Source organism: Poecilia latipinna, unplaced genomic scaffold, assembly GCF_001443285.1.
Source record: "Poecilia latipinna isolate Pla-1442-1.1 unplaced genomic scaffold, P_latipinna-1.0 Scaffold685, whole genome shotgun sequence".
NCBI classification, from domain to species: Eukaryota; Metazoa; Chordata; class Actinopteri; order Cyprinodontiformes; family Poeciliidae; genus Poecilia; species Poecilia latipinna.
The window spans coordinates 110566-121990 of NW_015113301.1; the positions used below are offsets into that span (position 1 = coordinate 110566).

General features: G+C 37.4%; 1 protein-coding gene across 3 annotated transcripts in view; it reads right to left on the reverse strand.

Moving 5' to 3' along the window:
• tnr (tenascin R (restrictin, janusin)) overlaps positions 1 to 11425 on the reverse strand; it is a 110141-nt gene that overhangs the window by 75140 nt on the left and 23576 nt on the right. For all 3 annotated transcript variants that reach the window (XM_015044657.1, XM_015044658.1, XM_015044656.1), the window contains exons 2-6: positions 8121 to 8235; positions 5496 to 5706; positions 5230 to 5330; positions 4215 to 4377; positions 3069 to 3545 (exon numbers count right to left, since the gene is read on the reverse strand). In XM_015044657.1, coding sequence (XP_014900143.1) covers positions 3069 to 3545; positions 4215 to 4377; positions 5230 to 5330; positions 5496 to 5706; positions 8121 to 8198 — 1030 coding nt within the window. In that variant the 5' untranslated portion in view covers positions 8199 to 8235. The remainder of the gene's footprint in view (positions 1 to 3068; positions 3546 to 4214; positions 4378 to 5229; positions 5331 to 5495; positions 5707 to 8120; positions 8236 to 11425) is intronic.

Below are 11425 nucleotides of genomic sequence, written 5' to 3' on the forward strand. Positions count from 1 at the left end.
TTGAAAGTTGAGCAGGGTCTTATAAATGAAGTTTAAAAAAAAAAAAAAAAAAAAAAAAAAACTCAATTGACAGGCACTGCCCTTCACCTAGCAACCCCAATAGAGCCCAGCCGCTCACCTAGCAACCCGAGCAGAGCTCCGCCCACTTAGGCAGGCTAATAATGTCTTCTAGTTTTACCGCTGTATGTGCTGTATAATGCTTCTGGAAAAGACAAGTATTTTTATTGGCAGCTGAAATAGTTCATATCCATTCTCCCAGTCTTGGAAAAACAGAGCTGTGTGGTTTAATTAAATTTTTGTTTCATTTTGAAGTATCACGTTCAAGTCGATGGAAATCTCAAAGCTTGAAATAATTTCCTTAGTTTTGCAAAAATGGTTTTACTCTCGGTTGAAGTGGCTTTTGGCTTTTCCAAAACAGAGATACAGAACTAAAGGAGAGATGGAAACACATTTCTAGAACAAGTTCTGACGTAGAGCTCTGATGAATATCTTCATTTTTTTCAAATTCTGCACTCTGCAATCTCCAATACTGCTAAAATACAGCCAGATTATGCTTCTCTTTCACTTTTTGCTCATTTCTTTACTTTTTCTTTATGCATTTCACTTAAATCTGGTTTCACACCCCTCTGCACTCATTGTCTTTGGATTGGAGAAGCTTTCCCTTCCCCTCTTTGTTTCACAATATGCTGTGATTCTAGTCATTCTTTGCATGATGTGCCCATTAAAGTCTACTTACATGGATTCTTAGCCGAGTAGAACAGAAGCAGCTAAAGACATTGTTTTATTATTATTATTATTATTTCAACCAATAGATTGCTAGATTTTTAATCTGTGCCACATATTAGAGTGAGTCTGCTGATCCCATTAGTAAATAAATCGATAACTACTCTCTCAAATCATTTCTCCCTCATGTTTACCCAGAATAATTAGCTTGAGCACAACTCATTTTTTTCCCCCTCAGTGTTTGAGTCCATTTTTTATAGAGAAACACAAACAAGCAAGGCTTAATTTTTTAATAGGTGTGATGAGGGGCTTATGATTAAAAAAAAATAAATAAAATAAAACATGTCTGTACCTTTTTTTTTTTTTTAACAAGATGTCATAGAAAAACTGGGGAATACCTTTTGTCTAGGTACCCAGTGCCACAGAATTTTCACATAAAAATATATGTGTAGTTTCTGACCCCATGACTAAAAAGATCCAATTTAAATTCAACAGTCTCCATTATTTCACATACTGAGAGAATATAGGCCACCATAATTGAAGAAAAAAATGCATGCCGTTTCTCTTCGGTTCCTGATAACATGAAACACTTAAGCCTGTCACCCGGTGCTCCTCTGGTTATTGAACTGCCACGTTTTGTATTCAACAAACTCACCCTACAAGCAGTGGCTAATTACAAAAAAAATAAAAATAAATAAGCAATCAGTCCCTCTCACTTGGTATAGATATTAAATACGGGGAAATGGAACGGATGAATCAGCCTTAGAAATACCATTTTCCCCTCCTGATTTTTTTATCGCTTGCTCCCCTATCTGTCCCCATCCATCATTTTGTTGACAGGTAACTCAAATGGCAGAGGAGGATGAGATATTTTGGCACTGAGGCCCGGCTTTGAACAAAGGCAGGCACAGCTCAGAAACTGTCTCAGCTGCAGTTAATGTGACAGTTGGCTCCCCAGATGAATGTGACTTTTGACAAATGAACATCGTTAGACCTTCTGCTGTCCAGCAAGTCATGCACCCCCACTACTTGCATTTGCAGCACAAAAAGGTTTATTTCACAGCCCTGCATGTATGCTAACAATGGTGGAGCTGAAGCCTGTAATCTTCCCACCTCAAGCTTGTGGAATCTATGTTAAACACAAAACACAGTAAGTTTTTTTTTTCTCCGTTTTTAAGAGAAATTAATTCAATAGATGTTCATGCACATATTTTTTTTTAATTATTTTTTAACTTCAGGCATGTTAAGATCTTCAAATCTCTTATCATAGTCACAAAAAAGATTAGAGTTTAAGAAGTAAAATTCTACCGACAAGGTAAATTTAAATGATCAACAACATGAGAAAAGGCCAAATTCATTCATTCATTCAAGGTAACTGAAACTGCTATTTTTCTAGTGCAACATGATCTGAATAGATTTTTCTTTGTGCGGTACTAGTGAGGCTAAATGTAAGAGCTCACTTAAAAGAAAAAAAAAGCTGCATTATTAAGATGTTTCTCTCCTTTTTGGTGAGCTAAACACTGAAACCTTGAGAAGACTCTTGTGTTACATGACTAAAAAGCATGGCCCCTGGACACAGAGCTTTAAAAACAATTACTGACTACTCTCCAAATCGATACACACGGTATCGGTTCAAAACATTTTTTATGATAAATTAATCTCTTTAAATTGTGAGACTTTTCAAGTTAGTTTTCCATTTTTCATTGGTCACCCACTCTAGTATGATATCTACTGGTTTTCTAGCCAGTTATATTTAAAATGACAAATGATTAATTATTAAGCCACGTTAGCCAAAATAAGTGGTTTTATATTGCTTCTTTTGCCTTCTTGACAACTCCAACTAAAACTGAACACTCATGGTAAAACCTCGTATATTTAGGCATATAAAGTCTTAATATTTTGCACATAGCAAATTTTTTTAAACTAGGGCATGTACTGAAAAGGTCTGGGCACTCCAACAACCATAGACGAGATTTTTTTTTTGTTTCTGTAAAGAATTTTTTTGTCTTTTCAATAATTTGTTTTTTACAAATAATCATCTGTAAAGCATTCGACAACAAATATAACACTGATTTAATCAGAGTGCTGAGATTTTCGTCAGAATCTTCAAATGATGAGAGGAATAACTGCAACAAAAAGCCATGGGGGATTCGGTTGCACTTTGTGTTTTTGTATTATTATTATTGTGTTTCTGTCCTCAAGCATTTAATCTTTCAGATCTTTATTAATGAAGAACAACTTTTTTGAGGGATTTTTTTTTTTTTTTTTTTTTTCACATGGTTAAATAACATATGCCAATATACTTCTTATGGTAAAAAAAAATAATAATAATAAAATTAGCTTACCTGAGTTACAATCATCTCCAGCAAAGCCATCCTGGCAGACACAGAAACCCTCCTTGCAGGCTCCCTTCTTGCTACAGTTGTTGGCGCAGTAGACCAACGAACAGTCTTCTCCCACATAGCCGGGGCGGCACTGGCACGTCCCGTTGACACACAACCCCTGATCCGAGCAGTCGTTGAGACACCGTCCGACCATGCAGTCTTCGCCTGTGAAGGACTCCTCGCACATGCATTCCCCATCGATGCACAGGCCTCTGCCTGAGCAGTCGGAGGGGCATCGTGGCTCTGAACAGTTGTCGCCTCCAAAGTCCCGATCACACACGCACTCCCCTTCGATGCACACCCCCTGACCGGAGCAGTCATTTGGGCAACGAGGCTCGGAGCAGTTTTTGCCGCCCCAGCCTTCCTCGCAGATGCAGCCACACAGATCAAAGCTGAAGCTCCCGTGGCCGCTGCAACCCGGGACAAAGTCCAGACGACCTAAGACGAAAAGTGGACACGGGCTGCTTTACGAAATGGCTCTAGTTTGATACCTTCTTCAAGCAAGAAAGAAAACATTACATGTTGAATGAAATTTGTTAAACTCATTTCAAAGTCAAAGACTTTGTGTTTAATAAGACAACTGCAAACACAGACTAGAAAACAGTTGTCAGGACATATAAATGTACAGTTGCTTCAATTAGATTATTCCAGCAACCATCCTCCTCGGCTGAGTGTGTCATCCTCTTTCTGATTCTGATCATGACTGCCAGAGAAAATCATTTTCTCACCATGGAGATGGAGCGTTTTCAGAGAGTATTTGAAATGGGTGATGGTGTCATTGAAGCAGATACTTTAACCGTCATTTATTCTGTGGATCTGTCCACGCTGGTCTTCTCATAACATGGATGGGAGAATTATCAGAGGTTTCTCTACACCCTTTCTCCACGGAGCGGGTAAAAAGAAAATGCCAATCAGAATCAATAACACCATGTTGTCTGTGCCTCGTGTTTTCTGCTTGGCATACTTGTTTGTCTGTCTGTTTGTTTTTGTTAACCTGTTCAATTTTTCTTTCTTTCTACATAAAGAACACACACACACACAAAAAAAAAACAAAAAAACCTGAATCTTTATTTAAATGCGTTGTCGCCAGGAAGCGACAGAACTCACCCATGGCAGAGCCTTCCCCACAGCATCCAGATCCACACTGAGCTCTGAGCATGGACACCTCTCTCTCCAGCATCTCCACTCTGGTGGCGAGTTGCTGGATTGTGGTTATCGCTGGACAACTGCACGCTGCTTTTGGTATGTTGATGCGGTGCGTAAACGTCACCTAAGCAAGGAGCAACAGTTTGGTTTGAATTTCACAGCATTGGCAAGGCAACAAAGTCATCTATTTCGAATGTCCTCTTGAGTTTGTTCATGTTTGAAGAATTAAGGTTTTAGACTCCTGTTTAAGTATAAGATTATGATCAGCATACGAGAAATTTTGGGCCCCCTGATGCAGACTATTTCTTGAGTCTTATCTTACCCATGAGACACACATACAAAAAGTGAAAGGCCTGCAAACTGCCTTGCTTTCTTTGGTCAAACACTAATACTAGCACAATGTTTACTGCGAGTGAATTTTATATGCAACAGTCCGCAAACAGTTTTACGATTTATTTATTTTTTTTAGTTTTATCTTACAGTAAGGTTTCTCCCCACCAGCAACACTCTCAGACAAGGTGAAAAATATACATGAAGCAATGCAGACTAATCAAAAAAATAAATAAATAAATCCTATGCAGTTGCATTTTGTTAATTCCACTTAGGACAAGAGGAGGGGACAGGTCAGGAGGGAAAGTGGCAGAAGATATCTGTAACTTAAATGCAAGCTAAGACAGGACACTGATTGTTCAAACTGCCCAGGCTCCAGACAAGAGGCCGTTTTATTATTATAATTTTAGAACGATTGTCGGAATGTATGTCAGTAATAAACGCATTGTTTTGTTGTTGTATAATAAGAGCAAATAGACATGGAAAAATCCAAACAGACTCCGTGCACTGAACCCAATTGAACAGCAAGGGCTATAAAAGTGACTGATTTTAATTTGGGTAAAAACAACACTCGTCTCTAAATAACTTATGTCATCATGTGAAATTACTGAAAGTAATAGTGCACAATAATGTTCAGAAAAGCCACCTGACTCTCTGCATCAAGCGTCTGCTCCGCGTATTCTGTTGGCCCGGCTGGCTCCCCTGGTCCCTCAGCTGGAGGTCTGGATCCCAACTCAGCGTGAGAATCTGCACAATTCAAAGAACACGTCTTCAATTTTTTAAATAAAATAAATAAATAAATAAATAAATAAAAATAAAAATTGATACTGCACATGCTTCTAAAATGGCAAGAATATTTCTCTAAATTGAGCCTTCACAATATCCAGCTGATTAGAGGGATGAGAGGGTCACCTGGGGCCACAGATGCATCCAGGTCGACGGAGCACAGAGACTCCATCGGCACGTTAATGTTGTACACGTGGTTAAAGACAAGAGGCTGCTCTCGTAGTGTCTGATTGACTGAGGAAGCAGAGGGAAACTGATCCCCCTCTGGGATCTGCCTCCTCACTCTGGTGGTTCGAACCAGCTTGTTGTCTCCTGATGGAGCAGCGTGTGCAGCACCCTGGAGCGAGAGACAACATGAAAAAAAAAAAAAAACAACATTACACATTTTGTGGACTCAGGGGATTCAGGTTTGTTCTCTCTCTGTTTTTTTTTTGTCCTTCAGATGTGAGTGCATTTACAAAATGATGGAGTAACAACCAAGAAAAGAGCCCAGGGGTATTTTATTGTCACGTTTTATTTGTGACAAAATCTGAAAAATGGTGTTTTCTGACTGTAACACTGACAAAACTATTTTCAAATAGAAAAACGGTAATCTCCAAAAAATCAGTGGTGACAGCTCTGCGTTTAAAAGCTAGTAGGTTTTCTGGCTGCCAAAGTAAAATGTATTACGTAAGAAGCAAGATCCCATCATACAGAAGTAATCATATATATCTGCAAAAGTACCCTAGTGCCCCATTTAAACTTTCTATATTGTGATTTAATTTAATTTAATTTGCATTAAAAAGCATTTAAACTCTGAACAATGTAATGTTCATTAAGGACAACTGGATCAACTCTTTGTAGAACCATATTTTCAAGAATCTACAGCTGAGAGTCATTTGGGGTACGTCTTCTTCACCAACTTTAAATAGACTAAGATTTTTGTCCAACCTTGTTTTGCAATTCAGCTCAGGCTTGTGGATGAATAACACATATGAACAACAAATCTTAAATCTTACCATCAGTTACAAATTAGATTAAAGTCTGGATTTAAATATTGTGATCGGAGATTGGGTTGCATGTTTGCCTGTACTGTACAGAAGAAACGTCTCTAATTTAGGGTAAAATATTAACAGCTGTGGTCGCCAGAATTTTATCGTAAAATTCTAGCAACCACAGCTGCTAACACTGTACCCTAATTTAGGGGGGGTTTGGGGGGGCTTACAGTGTGCAAGATGCTAAACCTCCGTCCTCAGCTTCAGCCTTTTTGGTTGCACCTTATTAAAAACAAATTCCATATGTTTGATAGCAGAACTTTTATGATAAATGAAAGATGACAAGAAGAATTGGTTCTCTCCATGACACTCTTCCAAAAGGGCCATATTTCTGGACTGCATGACTAACAGGTCTGTCATCAGATTCTTCCACCTAATCTGTGGATCTCAGCTGTTTCTCCAGAGTTATTATGGTCCCCTTGGCTGCTTCTCGACTACCTGTTTAGGCCAGTATTAAAAGGTTGGACCCCCACTTGTCTATGAGAGCTCTCTCAGTGTCTCATGGAGGCTGGGAAGTGCCATATTGCACACAAAACTGACAACTGGGGCTTTAAACACCTTAATTGGGCTGGTGACCCTGTATCGATAGACTAGCAATACAATACAATATATATATATATATATATATATATATATATATATATATATATATATATATATATATAAAAAACTGAAGAATTGCTCCATTTTTTTCTGTCAGAGAACTGAGCATATTCAGTACACCAACATGCAGCACTAGCAGCTAACAATGACAGATATGTCAAGATTTGAATAACTCCACATGTTGTTGCAGCTTGATTTCAGAATGATAGCCATTTGAAAGCTTTGAAGCTCAAATCAAAAGTTTTTTTTCCCTTTTTTTTCCCACCTATGAATGAAAGGATTTTTTATTTGTGGTCCAAATGAACAAAACACAAACCCTTTCATGTCTTTTCAAACTGAAGTGCATTTGAAGCTGAAAATGTATTGCCAACCAAAGAGCAATCCTAACAATTTACTTGTGAGCTTCTCCCACTTATCACAGATGCACTGCAGTTGCCAAGCACATATTTTTGTTTGCCTCGATAAAAGTGAATTTACACCAAACATCATCTGCACTAAAAGATGTCCCTACTTGACACGCGGGGCTTGAATTGTAGCTTTATAACCATAGAGCACAGCAGTAATGTGGTTCTTGAATCCTATTGACTTATTTGCACCATCAGTTGTGGAAACATGTAGAAATTTTCTCGGTAAGCGCATGCAAACCATTTTAGCGGCACATTTAAGGACTGTATTTAACGATTTTGACAGATCTGGGCTGCACACAGACCAATTTAACACAGAACCCTTTTTTTGTAGCCTGGCTGTAACAATAAATGCGGAATGTGGTTTACACTTCACAAAAAAAAAAAAAAAAAAAAAAAAAAAAAATGAAGCATTTTGGGGGAATGAAAGGGTTGCTCTAAAATTGGTTCATATTATCCTGATCTAACTGTGTTAAAACCAACTGCTAAAATATGGTTCAACAACTGAGAAATGCCTGCTTTTCAAAGGAGTGATAAAAAAAAATAAAATAAAATAAAAGAACATTTAAATCCCCAGCAAATATACATGCTGTCAAAAGTCAGAATTTGTATGCCAACTATAGATTTCATCTTGGCTTAAATAGGATTGGATACAAAACAAATAACTATAAAGGGACACTTGAATTTTAACACTGCTAGGGCAGTTTTACCTGTAGAGCAAAAAGGAGAGCAAGAGCCAACATTGTTGTGCGCTCTGTGGTGCAATGAAGTTGCTTTGATTCTGGCATCCTTGCGACACACTTCACCACTGTCCTCCACTCACACCTATTATATTAAGGAGCAGAGGAAGAGAAAAAAGAAAAGCCGTTATTTTCAATGACATTTCCAAAGAAGGCAATTAGTACAATGGCTTTTATGTGTCTGTACATAAATACACTTTGAAATATAAATTCGTTACTTTGTGCAAGTGCAGAGCTGAAAGCTTATCCTTTATAAATATAAAAAATAAATGCCTGTGGTCCTGTATAAAAAAACGACATGAGTAAAACTAAAATGAAAAAGAAATATTAAGCACTCAGCTAAGAAATTTTTAAAGATATTTCACAGAGCGATATTTGGTCATCTCACTTAGGAATGTGATGGGATGAGGCTAGTGGTTGAATTTTCAATGTCATTTTAAGGATGCTGCTACAATCCAGTCTGTTTGCAGCAAAATACTGGAATCAGAATAGCAGCATAGTTAAAAACTAAAACTGACAGCTTTTTTCCCACATTTTTGTCAGTTTCGGAGTGTACAGTATTTCAGACCAAGTTTGACAAGTCTATTGAATTATGACATTTAAAAAAAAAAAAAGAAAGAAAAGAAATCAACATTTCACAAATACATTTTAAGTAGAATTTGAACAACTGTCTGTTCAGGATAAAATAATTCATTTCAGCTTTAACTGGTGTAAATATTTTAGATTTTAAGCAAGAGATTGTGAAATGTGGCCATAACTCAAACCTCAAAATAGACCTTTAGTCCTGCCTGACTTTATTTCACTTTTTGCTTAGAGCTCACTTATTTGAATAAAACATATACAATATTCATAAATGTAGGTATGATGTACATTGGCATAACTGGGCAAAGTAGTAACTACACAGATTTTCTACTCGGATACATCTATAATTGTATTGATATTGCTATTGTTAACAGGGTGGCTGTAATTGGATTAGAACAGGCTTAAGGTAGTCTTGGAACTACCTTAAGCCTAAACTGGGTAATTTGAGGGCCAAATCTGAAGCTCCAAATAAGACATCGACTTCGGTTTTACTAGCCAGGTGTAGTGAGATACATGCAAATAAGAAATACGAAACTTGCTCAGGGCCTCCATCAGGAATACAACTTCAAAGGTGATCATTTTGAGTTGATTGGTTTGTGTCACTAGAGTATAAATGCATCAGTCAAATTCAACAGAATATTTATATTGAGGACATTTGATCGTGTTTTTGAATGAGATTTGAAGTAATTTCATTCCCAGTTCCCTTCAGATTAACCATGTCTCTGTGTGTGTATGGTGGATAAGAGGATCTGTGATTTGAATTCTAGAAACCTTTTTTATTATCTCAACAGTGCATCTCATGTTGGTAAAGCAGCCTGCTTCTCTCAGCTGGAGCCTTTTGAGAGCGCAAGATGGAAGGCATCTTAGCCCGCCTTACGGGCTCGGGACTCAGTGCATTTGCACATAAATAAGAAACAGCCAGGTTTACAGTGCTAGAGCCAGATATCCTTATAAGATTGTGTCATTCAAAGAATTTCTTTGTCATTATTGCATATGTAATGCCTCAGCTTCCCTATCTACGTACATACTTTACATTTCAGCAAAGGAACACTTTACTGTTATTTTTTTTCTCAATATTAAATATTTTGTTCCATAAAAACAAGCAAAAAAAACAACAACAAAGTAATTGCATATACTGATCTAGCTGATGTTACCACACCGCTGGTTTTACAGATGACTTTGGCCTTGCTGAAAAAGGACTTTGCCCCAATAGTCTGTGCCTATGAGATGGAAAATGTTTCACTACCCACGAGACATTTATCTGCCAAATTCACCAAGCAAAACACCGGGGATGTAAATGATGGGAGGAAGTGAGCAAGACCGAGTAGACCGAGTAGAACCATCCTGTTAACAGAAAAGCTACTTTAGGCGGTCTTTGGGAGAGGCTGGGATAATAAATGGTTCATCATAAATTTTCTCTGAGAAGCAAAAGACAGCATTTTAAGATCAAATGCAACAAGGTGTTTGATACTTGTGAATTACATAATTTTATCGTTCTTATCTTTTGATTGTTAAGATGAATGAACATCTTGTGACATAATATTTAATTCATCCATCCATCCATGACAAGGTGGGCAACTTCACATGACAAGATAACAAAATCCCAAATAAGCATATAGGCAGGCCAAGTCTTCACAATACTTGTTATGACTGAATTATTATTATTTTTTTAATTATCAAACAAAGTCAGACTACATTAATGCACATATTCTTTTGAAAAATCTACCGTATTACCTGGACTATAGAGCGCACCTCACTATAAGCCGCTGGCATCTCCGCAGCTCTCGGTTTTCCACAAGGATGCAGCAGAGGACGCGATTTACGTCCTTAATAAATCTATTAAAGACGCCGAGTTTACGTGCAGCGGTTATCGATCTGTACTGCCAGATCGATGGCCTTCAACTTAAAAGCGGCATCACATGAACTTCTTCGTGTGATTTCCATGATGAGGGGGAATGAGTTTTGAAAACATTTCTCCGTCGTGCCTGCTGCTAGCATGTGCTTGTTCGAAATGAAGATTAGCGCTTTCTTCTTTGAGTTCCAATTCTGACTTCCAATGATTCATTTCCTGCTACAGAGCCCCCTGGTGGTTGAAGAAAAATCCACATAAAAGCCGCATGGCGCAAAATGTGGAAAAAAAAGTAGCAATTTATAATCCGAAAAATACGGTAATCATTAGTTGTTCTAGATTTTATAACTATCTGACATATTTTCTCATATTTCATTTAATAAAATGCATGCTTCCATACACAAACAAAACTGGTTAAAAATGTAAACAATAAAAATAACAGTCAAGATAGTGTGATCTATTTTCTTCTCCCTGCTGTTTGACAGCTGAGAGATTCTATCTACTGATACAAAAACCTGACACCATAAATTTTTAAAACTGGTTGTTTTATGCAACCCAGTGACCTGCATTTTCCTATCACTCATATTACCAAAAAGGCTGACACAAGCAGCAAGTGAAAGCTGATTCGTCAGCAACTTTTGCTTTCACATACCTGTTTTGGTATGTTTTGATTACCTTGTTATTCTAATAGGCGATCTAAAAACTGACTAAAATCCAAACTGGTCATTTGTTAGATGTTAATGCAAACTATCCAGAGGGAAATTAGATGGTCACATCATCACACAACGGATTGTTTTTTTTTTTTTTTTTTTTTTTTTTTTAAAAATTCTAATAACTAAAAAAA